General features: G+C 41.7%; 2 protein-coding genes across 11 annotated transcripts in view; one reads left to right on the top strand and one right to left on the bottom strand.

Moving 5' to 3' along the window:
• Positions 1-5,252, top strand: part of KCTD20 (potassium channel tetramerization domain containing 20) — a 31,055-nt gene extending 25,803 nt beyond the window's left edge. For all 7 annotated transcript variants that reach the window (XM_049832635.1, XM_049832632.1, XM_049832633.1 and 4 more), the window contains 3 exons: positions 504-701; positions 1,221-1,331; positions 1,939-5,252. In XM_049832635.1, the coding sequence (XP_049688592.1) occupies positions 504-701; positions 1,221-1,331; positions 1,939-2,231 (602 nt within the window). In that variant the 3' untranslated portion in view covers positions 2,232-5,252. The remainder of the gene's footprint in view (positions 1-503; positions 702-1,220; positions 1,332-1,938) is intronic.
• A 976-nt stretch (positions 5,253-6,228) lies between these two features.
• On the bottom strand, positions 6,229-23,080 carry STK38 (serine/threonine kinase 38). Of its 4 annotated transcripts, none has more exons than XM_049832621.1 (14): positions 22,840-23,080; positions 20,844-20,976; positions 18,505-18,556; positions 18,226-18,348; positions 17,567-17,650; positions 15,569-15,692; positions 14,563-14,717; positions 13,344-13,446; positions 12,332-12,393; positions 11,672-11,789; positions 11,350-11,473; positions 10,531-10,626; positions 10,184-10,278; positions 6,229-9,519 (listed from the first exon to the last, which is right to left on the bottom strand). In XM_049832621.1, exons 1-14 carry the CDS (start codon positions 23,069-23,071, stop codon positions 9,389-9,391), a joined length of 1,632 nt encoding a protein of 543 aa, XP_049688578.1. In that variant the 5' UTR covers positions 23,072-23,080; the 3' UTR covers positions 6,229-9,388. The 4 variants fall into 4 exon arrangements, with proteins under 4 accessions (XP_049688578.1, XP_049688580.1, XP_049688579.1 ...); XM_049832623.1 differs by lacking the exon at positions 22,840-23,080 and adding an exon at positions 21,318-22,824; XM_049832622.1 differs by lacking the exon at positions 22,840-23,080 and adding an exon at positions 21,923-22,824 and having other exon boundaries at positions 20,844-21,441.
• Positions 23,081-24,636: the final 1,556 nt, after the last annotated feature.

Genomic DNA, 24,636 nt, shown 5'->3' with positions numbered 1-24,636 from the left:
TTTTTGGGTATGTATGTTGGCAAAAAAAGTACTTTTAACATAGGCAAATCTGTGAAAGGCACTATACTGAAATGGGACATATGGTATTGTAGCACAGGCCTTGGGTGGAGTTTCCTACCCTGTCCTCTGATCAGTGATCACAGAGGAGGCAGAAAATGTGCTTTCAAGGACAGAGGTTGTTGCTGGAAATTCAAGTTAAGTGTCATAATGAATTAATTATTCAGTCTGTTACTGTTGTGCTGTATTGATTGGACCTTGGTGGTTTTTTTAATGGTAATGTAATGGTTCTAGCATGTAATTTATATTCCATTTGAAATGCAGTCTCATATATCTGATTTTGCCAATTCTGGAGCTGGAGACTGTTGATGCATCTGAACATATGTTAAGGAGTTTGTCTAAAGAAGAATGCAGGCTGTGCTCTTGAATGTATCTGGAAAGTGTAGAGCTGGGACATATTTTCACGCTGTGTAAAAAAGCTCATCATATGATTTATGCCTCATTAGGTGCTCTGTTACATGAGCTCTCCAATGATGGTGCTCACAAGCAGTTCGATAGCTACCTGGAGGAGCTAATTCTGCCTATAATGGTGGATAGTGCAAGGAAAGGAGAACGTGAATGCCATATTGTCGTGCTGACAGATGAAGACACTGTGGATTGGGATGAAGACCATCCACCTCCAATGGGAGAGGAGTACTCGCAAAGTAAGGGCTCTACCCTGGGGCTCCTGTCTCTGTGTGGAGCACACACACCCAGACATGTGGCCATAAGGAAAGGACCTGTTGCCCAAACAGCAGTCTTTCTCCAGAAAGAGATGCTGTCATATGGAGTCCTGTTCTGTACGTTCCTTCTGAACTGGCGGCTGCTAGAGGCAGGATACCTGGCTAGTTAGAGCTTTGGTCTGACTGCCTGCATTGGTAATGACAGCACTCACTGCATCTTTTCCTTTTGTTTGCTGCCTCCCCCTCAGCCTTTTCCCAGCTCCCTACTGAGTGAATACTCTTTGCTTTACTCTCTGCCATCACCACCCATTCTATCCAGACTGTAATGTGCATCACTACCCTCCCACCAAGGAAGTGCAGCTAACTGCAGTGATGAGAACAGATACCCAAAGTAGTTCTTGGAAACCAGACCTGTTTTTTGGCACCCCCACAGCTGAGCATGTCAAAAATGGGGAGAAGGTCCCTCCTTGTAGATTCTAATCACCCTTTTTATTTCTCAAGTCCTTTACAGTTCCAAGCTGTACAGATTCTTCAAGTACATTGAGAACCGTGATGTTGCAAAAGCTGTGTTAAAGGAACGGGGCCTGAAAAATATTCGCATTGGCATTGAAGGTAAAGTATTTCTTCAGAAAGGAAATTCTACAACAGGTGACTCCATAGTCAGTAAAGCCTGGTTTCCTCTGGACTCTAGGCATTTCCTGTTTTGCTCTGTGTTTTACTAGGCATTTATTTTCATGAAGCTAGTAGAAGCTGGACATGTTCCTTCACCTCTATCATGTTACACTGAAATTGGCTAGGAGGCTCAAAAGTTAAGGGCAAATGAAAGATGTGTGGCATGTATCAGCAAGCCTTTGTCTCTTTAGGACTGAGTAAACAGGAAACGGGAGTCAAACACTTCCGCCTGCTGATCCAAGGGTTCCCTTAGGGAGCTTAGAGAACATTGTGCTCTGTCCTGGGAGGCTCCTATTTTTGTAGTAGCTATGTTTGTTCGCCAAATGGTAATGCTGTGCAGCCATTGATCATATGACCACACACAATGCTGCACCATCTTTCCAGGAGAAAAGAAAGGAAGCCAATAATGTGGCATGTGAGCATTTGTCTGCTAAGTCCCCCCCTTCCCCCATAATCACTCCTGCCTGGCTGTTCTTCTGGGATCCTGTTGTCCCTTTGTGCAAGTCAAAGGGGTGTAGTGCAACTGACTGGCTGTCTGTGTTTTCAGGATATCCCACCTGTAAAGAGAAGGTGAAGAGGAGGCCTGGTGGCCGGTCAGAAGTGATATACAACTATGTTCAACGGCCATTCATCCAGATGTCATGGGAAAAGGAAGAGGGCAAAAGCCGTCATGTTGATTTCCAGTGTGTTCGGAGCAAATCTCTAACAAACCTAGTCACTGTGGGTGATGACGTTTCAGAGGACCATGAGGTTATAATGCATCACCCCCCACAAGTAGATGAACTCGACAGGCTAAACGCACCATTCTCCCAAATGGCTGTTAACGATCTTCCAGATTAGTTGTGGCTCAGGGTGAATAGTCCTGCTTGATGTTGGAACATCTCAGCATAGTTTCATCCCAGGTGATGGAACACAGACTCCTGCAAGGTGCTTTATCCTCGTTCATGCTCTTACTACATTGTCATATTTCAAGCATGTTAATAAAGAGCCACACTCCATAGCCTAATTGTGCAATCAAAAGCAACATCTCCTCAAACAAAAAGAAATTGTGCTTTTTGTTTCTACTACAAAGGCTTCCAGATTGGTGGGTGCTGAATATTTTACCTAAACTTCTAAAAGAGGAGCAGAAGTATTTAGAAACGTCTTGTTTGACATCAGAGGAAATTCTGGGCCTGTCAAGACAAAGTTTTCCTTTACCATTAGGCACTTAGCTTGCTTTTGTGATAATCACTTACAAAGGACCGAACATCAAAGCAGGACAGATGATACTCTTTCATCAACCAGCAGAAATGTAGCACAGTTGTGACAGCAAAATCCTGAGTATGGAGGAATGACAGCAAAATCCAGAATGTGGAGGAATCTGTTTATACTGCCACCTGGCTTTGCAGCCAGCATGTTGTACTGCTGTTCTAGGGAAAGATGAACTAGTTCAATAGGAAGCATTTGCCTGTTCACAGGAATTTCCCATATATACTTCTCCATAGGGTGGAATCACTGTTTTTAGGGATATTGTCTGTTAAATTCAGTAAAATGAGTAGATCATGCTGAAGAAAAAAGCAAAAAAGAAGAGACACTAGTTGATATTTTACCAACAAAGTAACTCTCGTAGCTTATTAGATTTAAGAAGCTTTCTAGAGGTGACTGTGCATGCTAAAGACTTTCAGTTGTCTCCTCCATCCCACTGCTAAGACAGAAGCCAGTGGAGGAGGTCCCAGTACACACAGTCTACTACCTGAGTGAAATGCTTGGTATCATCAGTCTTAGTCAAAATTTCTGTAGACTCACCAAGGAGCACTCTACTGTTGCGGTTGTAAATGGTCAGCTACTTTCTTCCCATTTTGGAACAGACTGGACCATTTTGCTGTCAGGCAGGTAAGAAATACCAATAGTAAACCAGCCTTCTGTAGAAAAAAATACACATACCTGGGAACAACTCTCCTTTGCTGCTCTGAATATATTATCCTAGTCTGTGGTTAAGGCTCTGTTCATTTTGGATTCAGTGCCAACAAAGCTGTGACTGTAAGAGACACACTTCAGGCTGGTTTAGCTCAGTTAGTTATATTAGAGCCTAGCTGGTCCTGTTCCTGCAGCGTGGAGTTACCTGTAGGCTTGCTTAACCCCCTGATTAGCATACAGTGAGTTCAGTACTGCCTCGACCGAGCTGCTACATCAGCCAGAACAGGCCTGCCTTACAAAGCCATCATTTCTGATGGCTCTGTATAGATTTTACATACACAAAGCGGAGTACTTAACCGTGGTGCTGGTGCAAAGAAAAGCTGAAACCTATTCAAAAAGAAAGAGGGAGATAACTCCCTTGCAAAGTTGTTAAGTTCAGGTCAGTTCTGCTCTTGCAATTGACTGCTGTTGAAACCTGTTAACACTTAGCATTGAGTTACCTGGTCATACCTGGCAAAATAGAGGTAGGAATCAGTCTACCCCTAGAATGTTTAATCCTTTGTTGTCAGGGTTGCATCATCAAGCAAATCTCTATTATTCTCTATCTGTCTGCAAAGTGTATGGAAGACTTAACATTGAAGATTGCTGTTACTGTTGTGCTGCTAAGGATGGGGTTTTTTTTTTAAATGTAAGTAACATGACAATATCAATCACAAATTTTCTTGCAGGTTTGTGAGTGTCATTTTAGTGAAGAGTAATAAAATCTCTGCCAAGGCATATACTTGCCAATATATTTAGTTCCCATTTGTATGGATACATGTTCCATTATTTGAAGTCTTTCTGTTCTTAGCTTCTTTCCTAAGTGCAGCAAATAGATTTCTTCTTTTTATAAGTGCCTATGGGAAGATTTCCAAAAGTGCTTCAGGACCTCCTGAGAGTCCCAGGGGTTCAGATGCCCAGGTCCACCTGACTACTTTTGAAAAATCCTCCCTGTGTGTCATTGGATCAGTATAGAGAAGTGTCCTTCAGTATCTGCACAGAGATAGTGTGCAATCACTTTCCATTACTGCTCTAGATGAATTTCTATTTTTATAGTAGAGAAAGGAATACATACAGACCATTAACCTTCCAGCTAAGGGCCAGACTAAACCCATTACCTGCTGGTAATGAGCTGTTCCTGTAAGTCAAGCAAAGGCACTGGTGAGACTGTGTGTCCAGCAATGATGGAGCTTGTCCCCAGGCCCTCTGGAATTTTGTTGTGTATTTATTTTTACAGCAGTGTAAGTTTTAAGTAAAAGTGTATTGGTATTGACCAGCTGACTTGGAATTGGACTTTACACGTTCTGCTCTCAGGACCTGAAACGTGCATGTTGTTGAGCGCTACCCTACAGGACTGTGTCAAGGCATCGGATGCCGAGCATCTGACTTCAGTGCACCTTATGGGATCTGACAGCTAAGTACCCTATTCAGCCAAAACAAATGTCACCATTGTCTGTCCCTGAGCCCAGTGTTAGCTAGGCCTCTTGAAGGATTTGGCCAGTTTATTAGAAATAGTGATTGCAGACAGGCAACTGCAACAGGCTGTTGCCTGAGAGCTAAAGACTGTCAATGCTTTGCAGGAGCTTGTTGGTACTCTGTGTAATCAGTTGGACGTTCAGCATGGGATGGAGGTATCCAGCTTCTATGATTTCCATGTAGTTCTACCACTCTAAAAAGCCCACTGTAGTTTATTGGCTTTCACAAGTAATTAAAGATGAATTTATTTATTTTTTAGTAGACTGAGTTCCATTGGAACACTAAACCGAATTGAAAAAGTATGCATCTGCTTTTCCTCCTTCTCTCATGGTCATCTACTTCAGGTACAACATCAAGTTTTGTCTTATTCTAGATATACTGAAGTGTTATCCGTGGTGTGTATGAACTACAGATGTATGGTTTCTTTTCTGTATTAAAGTATAAATTATATGTGGCTTGGTTGGCTCTTTTAAAAATTGTTTTAAATGTGGAGTAGAAGAATGGGCAAGGGATAGATTGCTAGAAGGTTTTGTTTCCTCGCTTCATAAAGCGTGGCTTCTGAGCTCAAAGCCTTAGTAGTTTTGCATCAGGCAGAGCCTGGTTGATTTGGCAGGAACCTTGTGCAGCAGCTGCAATACTACCATTTGTACTGAGAGAACCTCAAAGTTTACCAACTCAGTGCAGTGATGTTCTAAAAGCAGCACCTAGCACAGGTATGAGATGACACTATTTAACCCACAAAATATGCAGCATCTGTAACAGGGCCTAGTGCTATTTTTGGTTAGTATGCTGTGAAAGATGGTCTCTACGTCTACTTGTGGAAGACGACAGCTTTGGAGGAGGTTGGGCTTTTATTTCTATCTTCAGTGTTGGATGCAGTATAAGGGTTTTCTTGATGAAGCTTGAGAAAGGCATTAAAGTTTGAACAAGGTGGTAGCTAGTGGAATTACTGAAGTGACAACGGGAACTTGTACTCACAAGTGGAGCTGTTGCAAAGGTAAAGCGATGAAGTAAGAACTGCAAGTTGATTTTGGCATGTTATGAACTGGTAGGAAAGAAAATGAAGGGTCATAGCTTTGCTTCCACTGCTACTTGCTCCCTGCTTATTATCCCTTTTAAAAATAGATAGGGGAAAAGATTAAAAACAACTTGCCCTGAAGCTGGTAAACTGAAGTGACATTTACACAATGCAGATACCTATGCATTCTGCCAGAAAGATTTAATTCTTCTGAAGATCAGCACTGTCTTTCACCTTTAACAGGGTGCTCATTTCTTCATCTCTGCTGTGCATCTTTTGGAAATGCAGCCCATGAGTTTACCATTGCCTTCTCATACCTAAGCAGTTGATTCTAAAATCAGTTTCAAGTCTGAAAAAAAAACCAACCCAAGAGATTCCAGTTTGTAAACACAAAACATGCTAGCAAAATTGTGTTTACTAAGAGGATTTTATTTACACAACACAATGCAAAGATCATTCCATAAAAAGTTGGCTCCCCCAGCAACACACAATACATCTGCCAAATTTTACAGTGCAATTTAGTAACAGCTTTTAAATATTTACAGAACACTTTTTCAACTTACAGGTTAAGGCAGAGTCAGGGCACAGTGATAAGAAACACTTAGTGCAGTTTTGTGCTAGGCATGATACCGAGATGAACTGGCAGCATAACTCATGTTCAGATCCATTGGAAATTCAGATTGGAATTACTCCTAGAAGTCCAGCAACAGCTTGCAGCTTAAAAAAAGAACTAAAAGATACATACAACCTCAATACACAAGCCCAGCTGCTAAGAAAAATGTTTGGCTAACATGGGAGATGAACAGGCATACAAAAATCTTAATCTGTTAGCAGTGCAGTATGGATCCTGGGAAGAAGACATTGTACTTTTTTCCCTAGTGTTGGTGAACAGCTGTAATAGGAAGCAGGCTTACAGTGCAACTGTGATACAAACTTACTGCTGGAAAGGTGTGTCCAAGAGGACTATCTTCAAAGTCTTCCAACTTCTACTGAAAGACAACAGGAATGAGGTACCCAACTGCTCCTTGTGCCTTTGAAAAACTTCACCTTTAACTCAAAAAGTGAACAATCTGAGGTTTCAGAAGACTTTAAAACACAGGTACTAAAAATGCACAATACATATTACTATATAGGGTTTGTGGGGTTTTTTCCACAGCAAGTTATCACAACTTTTAATTGTTTAGCTTCATCATCTTTGGTATTTATAAATAAAAATGCCAGTCCCTTTTAGTAAAGGGCTAATAATGCAGCTACTATCCCAAAATCATTTATTCCTAATCCACAGCAGCTTTAAAAGATTTTGATATTTTTATTTTTTAAGGCAGTAACTAAGCTGTTAGGAATTTTTAAAAAATGTTTTGATGCTAATGCCTCTTAGTTTTTCAATGGTTTATAAGGCAACTTTTTCAAATGGCTAGAAGAAACTGCAGGATAAGGAGATGGAGCAATTTGAGAAGTTGGTATCAGTCCTTCATAAAAAAGTAAAAAGGGAGCAGAAGGTGGTATTAGTGACTAGCTGATAAAAAGCCTGATCCTAAAAATCATTATTTCAGTTAGCCCTTATTCATCTGAGTAAGCCCTACTGACTACAGTGATCCTGGTACCTGTAATTAAGGCTATTTTTGCATTTCAGCTTTGTAGGATCCAACTGGTATCTAAACTGCTTATGGCAATTCATTAAACTCCTAGGACACATACAAAAAGCACAAGGGGTGGTTAGGGAGAGGATGCTAACAAGTTATCACCCAGTTTTAGCTATATACGGTACTTTGAATACCCCAATCAGTCCATGATGGCACTCAATTCAAAAGACATCTAGGTAAAATTTCCCTAAAAGCACCTATTAAAAAAATAAAAAGTTTCACTACAAACCCATTTTCTTTCGTTTCCTAATCTAGAAAGTTAGGACTAGATATAATTGAAAGCCTTCCTTTTACTGTGAAACACTGCTCTAGCTTTGTTTTTAAACAGGGCGGGGGGGGAGTCTGTGCTATATAGTTAGTGTTCAGCACCAATAAAAGTTTGCAAGAACCCAAGACAGTTCTAATTGATACATATTTTTAGAAACCTCATTAAATTTATATTTTAAAAAAACCCATCTAATTGCAAATTAAAAACTGGAACCAGGCAGGCCCAAAGGTTGATGCTACCTGCCCCTGGAAGTGCAGAGTTAACTACAAAACAGGTGCCAAGTGGAGCTCATGATTATAAAAAGGAATTAGCAAAAGCTCAACTGAGGCAGAGTCCTCCTTCCCAAAATGCAGTCATGTTCTGAGAGATGCTTAGGCAAGGAAAGGCACTTTTGGGGCTCTGCTGGAGAGCAACCTGATCATAACTGAATGTACTTTTATAAATTGCACTAGTCAATAATCGAGTGGACATGGTGGGTCCCACTGCCCCAAAAGTGACCCCACGAGGCACAGTCTTTTCAGAAGACTACAGGGACAGATGGTTCAGCCATGACAGCAAGAGGAGCTCTGTAAGGAAAACCCAGGGAGATCTCCATCAGCAACACTCACAGAGGAATCTGATACTGTTCTGCTCAAAACCAAGATCAAAGAGGCCACAGCAGATGGTTTTGTCTTTAAGCCCATGGAGATGCAGCAGATCTTAGAAGTGGCCAAAAGATGGCAGCAGCAGGAACGGGAAGCCTCATGGCTGACCCAGCTGTACACAAGATGCCCACCAAGGATCAGGTTAAATAATTTCCCTCCCTCTCTGCTCTAACTCCAGATCCACTTGTGTTACCGGTTGTAGTTTTTATCTGCATTGTTTATGGATCCATCTTTTCATACAGTAACTGAAAACTGTTGGCGCTTGATGGAAGGAGTGGCCCATTTCTCCTATCACTGTCTAGAAAAGAAAAAGTGTTGCACGATTTTTTAATTTAGTAAAAATATTAAATGGCTTGAAGGTCACTGTCTTAGTACCAAAAGTAAAGTGCACTGCAACTGGAGGCCACTGCAACAGAGTTGAGAAATGCTATTAAAGAGGCTTCCAAGTAGCATTATAAAAAACAGCACTACAAACTAAGGTTAAGGCAATAAGAGTTGTATCCTTCTACAAGATAGCTTACTGGAGAGTTGTCTATCTCAAGCTTTAATTATTGCTTTGTTTCCTCTGTACTGAAGTCCTTAGCCACTGGGAAAACAGTGCTGGCAGAATTGGCAGATTGAGTTTGTCACTTAATGCAGGACCGGCAAAACAGTCCATATAAACATCAGGTGATTTGCAATGTCAGAGTGAAGGCTTGCTCTCATCTCCTGATGGACTGTACAATCTGGCAAAGAATTTAAAAAGAAAACTGAAACGCTTGCTCCTGAAGCAGCAAAACATGCTTCCAGCAGAGATGATGCAAACATTTTGTGGAATTTTTCAATGGCGCAGAAAGAAAAAATCCGTAGTAACAAACAGGGTGTGTAACAAATTAGGGTCCTGAAGTCTTCTCCAAGAGTTGATAGCCCTCAAGTTTTCTTTAACAAAAAAAGAAAAAGTTCTTTTATGGGTATAAGCCCAAAGTACAGGAACAGAATTCCACGGCTCAGAAGTTGTCCCAGGTAAAGATTTATTACTTTCCTGCTTTCATATAGGATGGTATTGCTCCTCGGGCAGTCAGACCTTCAAAACGCTTGTAGGTGTAATTGATAAAAACCCAGTCTTTGTTCTTGTAGTCAGTCTCCGGATGGTTGCTTGTTGCCACTGATAAGACATAGAAAAAAAACTTATCCTTTGAAGACTGCAAAGCTTATTTTCATACAAAACACTCGATGTGGAGTAGGTGAGAATACCTCTAAAGAAAGAAATATCATAAATCTAGGCATTCAGGTTCATTCTTCAATCTCAGCCAAGAACTCCTGTAATGTATTTTCTTAAAACACATGGAGCAAATGTATGACTATGCTTTGACACGTAAATACAAGATCCTTTAGAAATTTACACCAAAAATATCATCCCCTTCTGTCTCACCCTCTCCCTACCCCCTATACTAAGTGTTAGACATGCTAGCAAGAATTAGCCAGTACCAAGGGGTACTAGCAGTGTTGGGCTCACAGGTCCTGCTGAGATCTGAACTTGCTGGGAGCTCTGATGCCTCTTAGAGATGCCCTTTCTCAGGCAGCTCCCACATCATTCACAAGTCTGCATCCCATTTCGTGAAACCCAGATTACAGCTTGCACACCCCTCTACCACAAGACTACCATCCAACAATTTGATCGTGATTTAAAAAAAAAAAAAAGAAAAAACCAAACAAAAAAACCCCAACAACTAGCATCTAGTAAGATTCTTTCTATGATTAACAGGAAAGTTACATTATTCTACTGGACAAGAGGAAAGTTTGTTTACGTGCAGAACCAAAGCATTTACCTGTTGGTTTAAGGATATCAGATTCTGGAAATTCATCAAAGTTTGAGGTATCATCAATGCTTTTAATTTCTATTGAAATTGCAGCAGGTCTCTCTCTGCCAAGAAGAGCAGTTTCAGCATTAAGATTTCAAAGGCAGAAGAAAGCAGGATTCACCCACTTTCCATTTCTTACCAGAATCAAAGACTGTAGGTACCTAAACTTTAGCAAGCTTCAGATAAGGAACAAAATACTTTCACCCACACCTAGATATAATAAATGCCAGTCAAGCCTCTCCCTTCTGTCGAACAGGACTAGCTTTAAACAGTCCATAAAGAAGAGCAGCTTGCTTTTCCCCAAAGCATCTTACCTGATATGCTCCCAATCAACCCCTTCAAAGAATGGGTTACTCTTTATTTCCTCCACACCAGATGCACCAATTCTGTGCTCCCATTCACAGCAAAATCTGGGATGGAAGGAAGAATGACAATGAAGGAAGAATGAAAACGAAAGCATTCCATGCGGAAATGGAACAGCTTTCTGAACTGATACTACTATGGTTTCTTAACATATAAATGAAGAAGGTTAAGACTTCCCAGTGCAAAACCAACACATAAATTTATGTTTAGGAAAAGTCATGTCAAGTGCTACAATTTAGATGTGGTATTCTTTCACAACAGGATAATGTGCCTGTTCTGTTTCAGGACCAGTGTAGAGCAGGAGAACATATAAAGCCTAAAAAGCTAGACATTTATATTTCTGTCCTGAGAATAGGTAAGTGATTGAAAATAAATGAAAGAGCAAGAGTCAGCATGCACTGGGATACATTTGTATGCTCCAGTACATACAATGTCAAAACCATTGTTACTGTAAGAAGCTACCTCTGGCAAAAAGATTAAGATGCTTCCACAAGAAGCTCACAGACAAAATAAAGAGTAGAAACATTCCTATTTTGCCAGGCTAGCAGCACTTACATAGTAGGTCCTTTTTAGCATAGGTTAGTCAGGGGACCACAAAATGACCTCTGAGAGACAAGTGTATTTGATGAGGGAGTTCAGCATTTGGTGCGTGTGGGTAACAGCACATAGCATCAGATTTTTTTCATGTGAAGCAAGCCATGAGAGGCATGTACTACAGTTTGCAAGACAAAATTAGTACTATATTAACTGGCAAACCATATGGCTGGCACCTTAAAATAAGATCCTTTGCTTTATCAGATATTGGGACTTCTGGAGGAAATGTCAGAGTCTCTTTCCAATTCATTACTTTCTTATATGTTTCCTGAGGAGTCTCAGAACAGAATGGTGGATAACCTGAAAAGAAAGAAAAATACAATCTCGTATAAAGCAAAAATAGTTTGTGTAGTTACTGAAGTCTACAATGCACCAGAACAAACCTCACAAACCATGCAAGGAGTGGATACTTTGAGAACCTGACCCTGAGCACATAAATACAGCTGGTATCTTAAGCAGGAATTGTGGTGTAGGACTTGTGCACTGCCAGTTTCTTACCGATCAACATCTCGTACATGATGACCCCAAGTGACCACCAGTCACAAAGCTTGTTGTATCCGGTCTGCATGAAAACTTCAGGGGCAATGTAATCCGGAGTACCCACCGTAGAAAAAGCCTGGAACAAATACCCTCAGTTATGTATCTTTAGAGAAAACTGCCTGATATGGAAGCGAGAACTTATGCAACAATGGTTATTTTGAGGAACACACCAGATTGTTTCCAAGATCCTTTAGCAAAGTTGTTTAAAGCCTTTATTTCAAGATATGTAGGGACAAAATCAACATGTTCACGTGAAGGAGTCTTAAAATACTGTCAGAGAAGTGGGGAAAGGTACCACTGTCTATATACACCTTGGAATGGTATTAGCCCTTTGCTATATTTAAAGTGGCAAGAGCTGTTCGTTTTAGCTGGGAGGCACCAGATATCAATGTAAATAACTACAGCAGTGCTATCTCAGGCACATATGTCACCAGCTGTTCAGCAGATGGATGAAGGACAAACTAGAGTTGTTCCTCTTTTTAAAAGAAAAAGCATGAATCTTTATTTCAGCATTGTTCAGAACTCTGAAATGGATTAATGCCTGTCGTTTAAATATATGTGCCATCTGAATGCAACAGCTCAGCAGAGAACATTTCCAAGCAGGTGAAACGTACTTACCAACTGCCGTCTATTTCTCTTCCAAGTCTCTGCTTTCCTTTTGGAATTCATGTTCTGGAAAGCTAAGGGAGATTGGAATATATGTGACTGAAACCTACTAGTCACCCAACATACATTTTCACCCCAAAACCTTTACACTAAGAGGTAACTAAAAGGCTACACAAAAAAGGTAGCCAAGGCCTGGACAGAGATCCCATTTTGTATTCAGCTGTCCTGGTAAGACATTACAGTGCCCAGGTGCTCATCACTGGCCCCTACAGCCAAAGTTTACCACCACAACGAAGCTGAAGCTATTTGTGGAAGCACACCTTAATTCACCTTACTGAAGATAAGCCACATCAGCAGAAGTGAACTAGTTAACCTGCCTCAGCCTTGCCTTCCTCAGCTTACCTGGCACTGTCTAAGGAGTGTCTGCAGTGGCAGATCAGAGTGGCCAGCAGCCCCTAGCAAGCAGTGGCAGCTGACAGTTAAGAGGAAAGCAAGGGATGTAACCTCTGCCATCCGTACAGAAGGTTGCAAAGAGCACATCTGTCAATACCTTAAACCTATCAGCAACTTCCAAACCTATGTAATATTGATAAAAATCTTGTCAAGCCTTTTATTAGCGATCCAGGCTTTCAGGCTTTTTTTAACTCCATGACCAAAGTTATCCCCTCGAGAAAATTACTGAATATTCAAAGAGAATGTGTGCTCACTTATTAATTTAAATAACACATGAGATGCAGGTAGCATCTACCAAGTCACACCAAGTTTTCATTTGAGGTTTATTACACATGCAAAGGGCTACAGCAGAGTCTATTTCAAAGACAAACTTCTGGAAATGAAGATGGTTTTGTACATTAACTGAAATTATTTTTATAAAAGATGTTATACAGAAAATCAGAATTACACCTCAAGATGCAATGTTGATTATTAGATCCTCCACTGTGGCCTTCCGGCTTCACACTGAAACAAGTTATGTCAGGCACCAAGAGCAAGTACACAGATACCTTTCTGAAGCCAAATAACTTACTGAAGTCACTAGGAAGACTATGGTTCAAGTTTCTATAAAATTCTGTTCTGTGGGCTTTCTTTAGTCCAGTACACAGACCAAAATCTGAGAGTTTCACGTGGCCCTAGAAACAAACAAACAACAAAAACCCAAAATACAAAATCAGTATGAGACCTCATCATAGCAAATAAACTTTTATAGTTCTTCCCTTTCTTATATTTTGTATAATACATAGATGTGTTCTTTTTGCATTCCTTCTTTTAGCCTAAGACTGGATGTGTACATAGAATCAAGCTATTAATACTTTCATCACTACTACACATAGAAAGCCCAGTAGCTATGTACCTCAAGAAACCTCTGCTCCTGCAAGAATGAAAGCAAACGTCTCCAGAGGGAGCTGTAGTCCCTGGATTGTGCATTGACTCCAACAGAAAAGAAAAAACACCTTAAATTCAGTGATTTGATCTGTCCTAGTGCATAACATGTGACCGCAGTGACTAGGTGCAATTTTTAGATGTATATCTAAAACATACATCCTTTTCAAAGTCTGAATTTATCTACATCTGGATGCAGACATACTGAATTACATCAGTAATTCCAACAGTGCATTATTAGCTGGCTAGTGGTAAAGTATAATTGTTTACTGTTGGCAAACTTTTTCCAAACAAGCTAAATTTTAAGCAAACTTGTAGTGAGCAATAGGAGGATAGTGAAACAATCAAGCTTTCTGCAAACTGCCTGCAATAACCATCTAGAAGCAATCGGGTAGCCTGGCCAGCCTTCAGAAATATGTCCTGATTCTGAGGGAGATAATATCTCAGTTTTCAGTCTCAGTAATGGAACAGCTACATCCTTTGCATTTGATATGATCATCTACCCAATAGTTCGCAAGCATAAGCATAACAGATGTGAGACCAAAAGGAAACATCTTTGACTAAGAGGGGAGAACTGAAACTGTGTTTTAAATTGCAGGTGAAATAACCAAAAATAGCTTAAACAACTGTCAGAAGAGAGCTCATAAGTGAGGTATGAATACAGCTGGAGGTGGAGGAGAAGTCTTTCTTGGCTTGTTTTTTATGCCCCCAGCAATATGGCAGATATGCCATCAAAGCTAGAAGGAACAGGGCTAAGAAAGAAGCACCGTCTTCTTTCACAATTGTCAGCGCTAGTTCAGGTCCATATTAAAAATTACAAGACCTTTTTACTACTACCCAGCCACTGGCCAGTAGTTAGTACATACCTTGCTGTCCAGAAGAAGGTTGTCTGGTTTTATGTCCCGATGGATAAAACCCAGCTGATGAATAGAATCAATGGCTAGCACAGTCTCAGCTATGTAGAACTGTGTCTCTTCTTCTGTTAGAGTGTCTTTTTTCATCAACAGTGTCATCATATCACCTAGAAGCCCCCCCCAAACAGCAAAGGTAAATACAAACACACAAACTACACTCTCGCTAATTTTGAAGACATGTACAAAGAAAAGAGCTAAGCTATTTAAAACCTCAGGAAATCCAAACTGATTTCATGTAAAGTAATACAGTTCCCCAGCACTTCTGTGACAAACTTTTGTCTTTTCCCTTGTATGTACTGAAATTGCATTAAACTTACTGAGACAGCTAAAGAGCATAAAGATGAAATAGCAGTATAGAAGCATCCCTTCAACAAGAGTCAGCTATGGACTGCTGATACTTTCATCTACTTTCAGCTACAAAGCTGTTACAAAATACAGATTGCATTTGTGCAGTGTCATCTCAGAAAGCATTCTTGTGGTTTCATTAGTCACATATATTATAGGCTTTCAGTATAACTTTCTTCTTAAGTGAGTTACAGTAGCATTATCATTCAAGGACAAACATCATCATCCTCTGAAAAAGGAACCTTAAAAGCTATTTCTGCTGCAAGCCAGCTAAAAGCAAAAGGTTAGAAAAATAAAAATCTGGTTATGTTATAGTTCTATAGATAGCCAGTGCATGGTAAGGATAACAACTAGCAGAATATTAAGGCCAAGTTTCAAACATCTGCAGCTAGAAGACCCAAGCAGATAACCTCGAGCCTGACCCAAAGACCTCAGCACCCTAACTCCTAAAAGCAGAAAGATTTACAATGACTTGTTTACTCACAAGGTAATGTCCAGCACAAACATCACTGTATGATAACCACATACACTCTAGGCCCAGACTACGTTTGTAATTAAGAAATTAGAAATCCACAAACAAAAGGAAAGCAGTCTTTTGATTTCAGGTAGTTACCTCCAGGCAGGAACTCCATGATAAGGTAGAGGTTTAGCTTGTCCTGAAAACTATAGAACATTTTCACAACCCACAAACTGTCTGCCTCCACTAGAATGTCCCGCTCCGCACGAATATGGCCAACCTGGAGATACGCATATGCATTTGATTAATTACAAGTCTTATGTTTTATTAGATGCATTTATTTCACAGACAATTCAAGTATTATATTGAAAAGCATCAAATATTGAAAAGACAGCAGTCAAACTTCTGCACAAGGGCAGAAACACTAAAACTTCAATAGTTACACCGCTCTATATCTTCAGGTAATAAAATAGCATAACATGTTCAAAAACAAATCCGAAAGTCACGCATCTGACAGCAAAAAGGTGAGATGCTTTCATTAAACTTCTATATTTGCCCAGAATGTTTCTTTCCCCTCCTGCCCCCATCTGATACATCCCATTGAACACCAACTCCATTTTACTCCTCAGCATAAAGATCTGAAAGATCAGATCCTTTTACATTCAGAAATTTCCACTGGAAAGTTTATGGGGACTTTTGCCTTTGGACGTTTACACTTGAGTAACATTTGTTCTTATCACGTGACTTTTGCTTCCATAAATTGAGACATATGTAGGAGGCCAAGAGAGCACTAACCTTATTCTTTTAAGCAAAAACTGAAGCTAAAGAAATTTAAACCACCCTTCTGAATAACATGGTTCCGTACAGAAAAATAACCCACATTTACATTTTTATTCTTTCAATTCTTAAGTCATTTGGGTCCCCTTCAAATCAGAACTGTACAAGTGATATGGGACACTATGAAAACACTTCTCTTAAAACCACTTAGATAACAGACCACTCCAAAACACAATGTATTAATTACCATGGGAAGATTCAGGAGGACAAATGTATGGTTGATTATAAAGAACAGGTTAATCCTATATACAGAAATCTCAGGTCTTTTACAAAAATGTCTAACAAGTAGATCTCTAAAAATCTAGCTCTTCTCTAAACAGTTAGCATACCCTTTGATATGGCTTCAGCCTATTCCTTGATTTAGACCAAAGCACTAATTTAGCAGTGCTGCATAAAGCTTGTGTGTGAACACACTGCTGTTTGGTTTTTAACCAAATATTTTGGGAAATGGAAACCAGTTCCACTTCCTGATTTTATGAACACACACACACGCAGTGCCTTCTAGATTCATCCCAGTGCTTAACAAGAAATTGTCTCAGACCATTATATTCCCAGAAGTACTAGCAGATAAAAGCCTTAAAAGTGTTAAACACCACTACTTTATGTCTCTCCAAGTCAGAATTCCAACAGTAGCATCACTTTGATATTTATATCCAATTCCATAAATCAGAAATGCAGTAAAACACCAATCTTGACATCTATACTGAATCATTTGCACATGTGTATGTGTAACATACATCATCATAAAATGAGGAGGAACATAAATCAGATACATAGAACTATCCTCCTCTTTCACTGGAGAAAGACAAACCTAGTCCTTAGAAAAATGCTCTGCTTCCCATGTTTTCAAGCAGAAAGTGAGTTCAGTTCTACCTTGCTTCAGACTGAAAAGCCTCTTAGAAAAGGTGTTACAACTGCAATTTCCATTAAGACTAAGCAAGGCATTAGAGGTCATTTGAAAAACTGTTCTGAGCATTCAGTTACATGCAATAGCCTGTAAACTACTACTGTAACCCTTTTTAGATGAGAACTATATATTCCTCAAACTTTTGCATTGTTACAGGGAACGTTTTCCTTACAAAAACAAAAAAAAAAAAAAAAAGACTTGAAAGAGCCCACTAGAAGACAGGTCCTTATGAATTCATACGAGATTCTTCTGACCTACTTCCTCCGTAAAAAATGGGGAAAAAAACCCACATAATTTTTTAGTTAGTAAACCTAGCCCACAGATGCCTATTACTCTCTACACATCAGAGTTACCTCCCAAAGTCATCTAAAACATGGATGGTAGCGTTGCTACTCGTGGTGGCTATTCACCTGCTCTTTTTCAAGCATATCAGCTTTACGTAGTATTTTCATTGCATAAACATGCCCCGTATCTTTCTTCTGGACAAGTCGCACCTAGGAAGTATAGAAAAATTTGAGTCAAATACAGCATTAGCACCAAGACTCTTGACAAATTTGGGTATCAAGCCCTTGGCTTCCATTTAATGAAAGCATATGGAATTATAAAAACAAAACACATTACATAGTGCACAGTAACAGCAAACAAGTTCTGTTAATTCTAAGAGATGAGATCATTTTAACAGAGATGACACACTGAGCAATCATATAGCTTAAGCAGATGGTCCAAAGCCACTTTCTCTGAAGAAGGCCACCAGAAGAGACTACTGCAAGTGGCTCTCCAGCTCTCCTGTCTGTAAGGCCAGCCCCAGGAGGTCACAATTAAAGTACACTGCCAAACTTGTATTTAGCTTGCCCTTCAAGCCCTTTTCAACAGCATTCATGTTCCTTTCCAGCACATAATGTTCTTAAACCAACATTTATTAGTCATAAAGACAGATGCACGTGACTGTTAAGCTAAAAATCAATCTGCGGTTGTCACAACTTCTATACTTCACTTGTGTAAACTATGCAGTCTTTAACAAATATCAGTGCCATTTTAAAATACTTTTAGTCATCTTTTTTGGACTTACCTCTCCAAAAGCCCCTCTGCCTATTACTTTTAAAGACTCAAAGTCTTCCAAACCAAGCCTTGTTCTCTTTAGGCGAAGAAACTCTGTTTCCTTTTGTGCATGTGCTGACCTCCTGATTCTTTTCTAGAGTTTAGGAAAAAAAAACCACACAGTAAGAGTCCTGGAGGTGGGCTCCACAGAGATCACAGCAATTCCAAGTAAAGATTCTAGATCTCCATTTATAAAAGAAAATCACTTGTATTACTTTAACCATTAAGGTAATTTTCTCATATTCATTACCTCTTCATCTTTCAAGCCTTCTTCTTCCATCATTTGCTCTAGCTTCTTTTGTCTATAGCAGAGACAAATTAGAAAAATAAAGGTTGAATCATTAATATGGTTTCTTAATCACACGCACGTATCCAACACCTCTGCTCTGTGCTTGCTGTAAAAGAAGGATGTAATGCCAGCAAGTAACAAGTGTAAATGATATATATAAGGCAGACGCAGACATGCAGTTAATTTTGAAGAATCTAATATTACAGCTTTGCCATTCTAGCCTTGTCCTCTCTAATTTTGACAATCTAAACCTGTCTCAAGTTTCACACCTTATTCAAGTGTACATTTTCATTGTATGTGAATGTAGATTGAGATCTGGGTTCAATTCTTGTCTCTCTCCAACAGCTGCACAAGTCACTTATGGCCAGAGCTATAATAAGTACTTAAACACCAAAGTCTTACTTATTCCAGAGAATTGGCTATTTAAACACATCTGTGGATCTGCACTGTAACTTCTTTGCATCTCAAACTCATCATATGCAAAAAGAGAAAAGTTACTTTATATTTCCTAATACCCGAGATATTCAAAATACTTGGGAAGAAGAAACATGTCTGTACACATTCTGCCTCTTAAAGAATCAGAAATATTTACAGCCTTACTACAAAATGATTATTTAGGAGAAAAGAAAAAAAAGAAGCAAGACTTCAGAGGGGGGAATGGCTTCAGGGGACATTTGTAATGATAACCCTCCAGGAACTTTTTCCCAACACCTATCTTATTAATAGCTAGCTGAACTGGGATCGGTGGTTTTGGGGTTTGTTTTTTTCTCTCCGTGTGCGTTTTTATTGGTATAGCATTAAAAATTTACTAAAAAATTCCTTTTCTTTATGCAAGTCATTCTTCGCAAGATCCTCTTCCGGCCTCCTGTGCCACTACGCAGCTGCTACAACGTGATAATATTTTGGGTTATCACTTCCATAATCAGGCACACTTAAATCGCTTTGCTCTTATTTAAGTACCCAGTGAGCCCTGTCTGGTCATCTCATTTCACACTCAAAGCAGTGACTCCAGTAGCAAAAGATGACTGCTGCAATACACAGAATTAAATAGCTCAGCATGACCAAGCAATGCTGAAATTCCCCCAAATATCCTTAATAGGTCCTATCTGCACTTCAGCATACAATTTGTCAACACCATTTAAACTCCAAATTGCACATCCACAGACACATCTATTGTTAAAAAAACCATGTAACTTGTATAGTCCAGTATGTTTGTTCAGACAAAGTCTTGAGCCTAAACAGAAAAAACCTGTCATTGAGGTTTTGGGAGTAGACAATAGCACTCATAATAAAAAAGCAAGTGCTATGCAAAGAGAAAGAAAGGAATTAAATCGGTGATATTTTCTGTTTGGATTAGACCTCGATCTCTCATTACTAATTTGATGTTTTGAAGAAAATATGTACGCAAGTTAGTATTTATTTGTAAATTGCTTCCTCACTTCTGCAGTTACTGTAGTTAGCAGACATTCCTCTTGGATCTAGTTAGGTTTTTAGCAGTAAGTCTCCAAGTGAATGAACGCTGAATCTTTTTGAAAATTCCGATTATAGACTACATAGCAAGTTGGGAGAACGTCAGAAGTCCCAGTGCCACAGCTTGAGGGTATTCAGCAAATTAGAGGGTTCCAGCCAAAGGAAAGTAAAAGTAATACTTCTCAGTTAAATTGCTTGTTATGTTTTGACCGATATATTTAAAGAGATGCCATAGGTTCAGCTAACTCACAGACAAGAAGTTAACATCAAGTGACAGTCCTTACAGGAATCCCTCATTGTCTTTGAAAAAAATTACCTTCCTTTATCAGTAGACTCGATCACACATTATAATCCATACTGAAACTGATGCTCTAGAATGAGTTTTAAATATTACAACCAGGGACATAAAATGGGAAGAGGCAGCAGAACACAGGCAAGACAAACATTCATAAACATTGGCTTTCTACTTCAGAATTGTACTTGAATGATTCCAAGCATATGCCAAAATTAGCTTCTACCTAGTCACGTAATCAAATATATTGGTTTTTAAAACTTGGTAACAGTCATCTCACTTTTGCATTTGCAAGCACATTTCAATTCACTTCAGAAGAAACTCCAAAAGCTGCAGCCTAAACAACTGTGGGATTCAGAAACCCAGCAGCTGCCTCCAGATGCTCGTGCCAAGCCCCATCCAGGTGCCCATCTCAGGAGCTTAGGTACACGCTCAGCAAAAATGTTCTATTTTTGCTTTGGCTCCAGAAAACTAAATGCAGTTAATATATATTTTTGGCTCTTACCCAGTTTGGAAAGGCAGCAAGAAAGATTTTTACCTCATCTCTCGTTCTTCATGCTGTGCGATGAGATTGCTGTAGAAGTTTTCTAATGTCACCTTTGTCATTGTAACTCGCTCCTTGGTGTGATTACTCATGGATGAGCATGGTGTTGGGCCTGTCATTGCCATGGCTATTAGGAAAGAAAAAGGGAGGAAACATTTAACATTATAAATGACAAATAACCTTCAAACAAGAGCTGCAAGCAATTCAGCGATGCTGAATCACAGAGTTAAGATTTTAGCAACAAATGCTAACAGCCCAGTTGTCTCAACTAAGTAAGGAAAAGTCTTAAAAAATAAAAGGTGCAAGTCAAACTTCCTGTTTTGAACATTTTTGATCTGAAAATAAGAGGGAAGGAAACTTAAGAAACATGATGCCTCAAAAACCGCAGTTTCAGGCAGTACTGCAAGTGTTTATTTCTCCCGATACATTCTATCTTTAATAAATGTTAAAAATTCAGAAATATCACACTGAAACATCTAATCCAGAAGTTCCTCTTCCTGTGACCCTTGCAGAAATAACTCCATCAGTTGCCTTCTGTCTCTTCTGCTGTGAGAAGATCAAAATCCTGAAAGCCAGCCCAATAATGGAGCAACTGAGGATGAGGAAAGAAAGGCATTTAGTTGCTTTTGAGCAGTCTCACTTTTATTAGATGCTTTCACACAGAAATCTGGCAAAATACCTTTGAACAAGTTGTAGTTTAAAAAAAAACACCCAAACTTAGGGTAAGTATCCTGCACTTACATACTGGATTCTCTTAAAGAAATAAATATATCAGAGTATGCCACTTCCAACCAGTAGCACAGCTTTGGGGCATATTAGACAACACAGCTCTCCTTTCTAAAATGCATTAAAATGCAAAGATTTCAAGTGTAAAACCACCTCTTAGTCTTAGTGCCCCTGGTCACAGCATAACTCGCAGTAAGGTAACTGAGTTTTGCAACTATTACTCGAAATTGCAGACTAATATAGGTTAGAGACACACTTCCCGTTTTGACAATGCCCGGGCACTGGCAACAGTTTATGAGTTATTCTTTTCTGTTTACTTTTTGCAGATCTTCACAAAGCATCATTACCATGCCTTTGCAAATCACGTCCTTTACAGATGCCAACTATTTTGTTTGCTGCTCTTACAGGCTCGTTCACAGAAAAGATAACGTGGGAGCCGGGAAGAACCTCCAGCTATAGGTTTTTTTTGAGATGGAACTCGGCCTGGATGGAGGAGCGGCTCCGAGTGACACCACAGGAGTGGCAGGTCACCTTCTCCGCGCACCCCCGAGGAGATGGCGAGTTACAGCCCTGCGTGCTGCAAGCAGGTAGGTGTGAAAGCCATGCCTCTGGTTTTCACTTCCTAGAGAACAGAATATGAAAATTATCTGGCAGAAGCAGGTTACAAGGGGGCGCGGAACAAAAAGGGAAGGGGAAGAAATGAGAAAGTAACCGGGGCTGGGAGGCAGCAGTGCCAAACCACTTGTTGGCTCTCGGGCGTCCTTTCTACCGGGACGGCTGCTCGGAGCCGACCGACGCTCAGCACGGCGATCGGGTGGTGACGGGGCAGGATGCTCCCGGCACCGGGGCTCGCCCAGAGCCGCTCGGGGCCGAGGCAGCCGCCGGGGGCGGCGGCGGCGGCGGCTCCGCGGCCCTTCGGGCGGCCCGACCCGCTGCGCTGGCGGAGGGGCCCGGCAGCATCACCGGGAACGGATAAACGGGGCCCAAGCCCCCCGACCGAGGGGGAGGAGGGTGTCTCCGCCGCCCCCAGGCCCGCAGTGCGGCCACCCCCGGGGGAGGAGGGAGCCCGGCCGCAGCGCACCCGCCCCCAGCCCCACCGGAGCCGGGGGCTTCGGGAGGGGGGGCCGCCCCCTGCTCCCCCCCCCGACCCCGCCGGGAGTGGCAAAGGACCCCGGGGGGAGGGAGGAGAGCGGGGAGGGGACGCGGAGCACCGGGCAGGGGGGAACACGGGGGTCGCCATGGCAACCAGGCGGGAGCGACTTACCGGAGCCCCCCGGGAGGGGGGCGGCGAGGAGCCGAAGGCGACGGCGGGGTCCCGGCGCCGCCAAGCCAGGCGAAGCGGCTGCGGAGAGGCGAGACGGAGCTGAAGGGGGGGGGAGGGGGGAGACGGGACGGGACCGGGGCGACCGGAGCCCCCGCGCCGCTACCGCCGCCCCCCGCACCGACGGCGACCCGGACGGGACAAGCACCCCAGGGACCGCTACAGCAGTGCGCATGCGCCACCATCCTCCCGGCCCCGCCCTCTGCCCGGGGGCGGAGCTGCTGCGCCCCGCCTCTCTCGCCAGCGGCGCATGCGCTTGGAGGCTTCGCGCCAACCCGAGGGGCTGGGGGGCGGGGGGCGCGCACTGGCGCATGCGCGGTGTACTCCGGGCCCAGGGTGGCGGGGGCGCAGCTGGGGTAGGCCCGGCTATGGGGGCTGCGGTAACGTCGACGCACTTTATTTCAAATCAGCCTTTTTCTCCACCGGGCCCAGCCAGAGGTACCAGCGCTTCAAGCCGTAGGGTGCCAGCCTGCCCGTGGTGCTCCTGCAGGCCTGGGGAGCCCTGTCCTGCTTCCTTCCCTCCTCCCCACAATGGTGCTGTGACCTGCGGCTTCACAGCACGTAGCCTCGCCTCACCGTCCTGCCCGCGGTGAAGGCGAGGTTGTTTTTTTCCTGCCCCCACACGGGTGACACACATTGGGTCACCCGGTGGTGAAGGGCTCCCATGTCCCATCTCAGCAAACTCACTGCTTGGGCAGTGTAACATGTTTGCCTGCTTTTCAGGAACATCTGAAACCTCAGTAATGGTTTGACTGGCCTTGGGAATTGTCGCGGGGAGCTCTGAGGAATGGCACAACAAAAGAAATGTGATTCCATACTCAAATGTGTGGAGATACTAGCAAAAGAGGATTTTGCTTCATTTTATTTACATTTCCATGAAAAAGCAAGGCAATTTCAGAGGGCGAAAAGGTTTTTACTACTTACGTCAAGGAGTTCTTGGGTTTTAATCTATCACTGAGAAACCCCTTCTGCACATGGAGTTGAAGTCTATCAGCAACAGAGGAATTTCAGGACTTAATGTGTAGTCCCTACATGATGGAAATGCTGATATATTTGTAACACGTGACAGAGATTTAATTTCTGAAAGACTGATTTTGCAATTAAACTGGACCTTGTTTTGTTTAGACAGACAGAGCCGGTCAGTTTGATACTAAAGGTGAATAGCAAAATCATGTGCTACCTCTTTCAGGAAACACAGATGGCCTCATGAAGCAGGTTTTCTCCTGAGAAAACTAAGCCCTGTGGGAGCTCCTGGAGAGGGTTTCACATGAACAAAGAAAAGGTAGGAAGTCTTGAAACAAAAGGCTCAAACAGGGACCCTAGAAGCTGATTCTCATCTCTTCCACCAGCAGAACAAGGTGAATGTCTATGGCTTTGGCTGGGAGGGGTGGGGATCACTACCAACTTCTACCTCTGTGGCCTGGCAAAAGTTTGCCACCCTGAAGGAAGACCTAAGAGGCGAGAGGCTTAAATCATTCTGTATGCTGGAGAAGCAGGAAAAAAAACCCTTCAGACTGCAGAGCAGGGCAGAAATGCAGGCAGGTGTGAAGTAGAAGAGAATCTGTATTAGGAGATATGCTTCTTCAGGAGTCAAAACAGTAGACTGCAAGTGAGCCTGTGAATATGCAGATTAATGAACCAAGCTTTCTGCTACATGTGGGCTACAAGAGCTGCCACAGCCCTAAGATACCAGTAACAGACAGGGAGGGACCTGCCATGGAAAAAGATATTTCTGGCCTG

The sequence above is a fragment of the Accipiter gentilis genome, chromosome 29 (genome assembly GCF_929443795.1).
Source record: "Accipiter gentilis chromosome 29, bAccGen1.1, whole genome shotgun sequence".
Lineage (NCBI taxonomy): Eukaryota > Metazoa > Chordata > Aves > Accipitriformes > Accipitridae > Astur > Astur gentilis.
The sequence above is the reverse complement of the archived record's forward strand: the minus strand, read 5'-3'. Positions and strand labels throughout refer to the sequence as shown.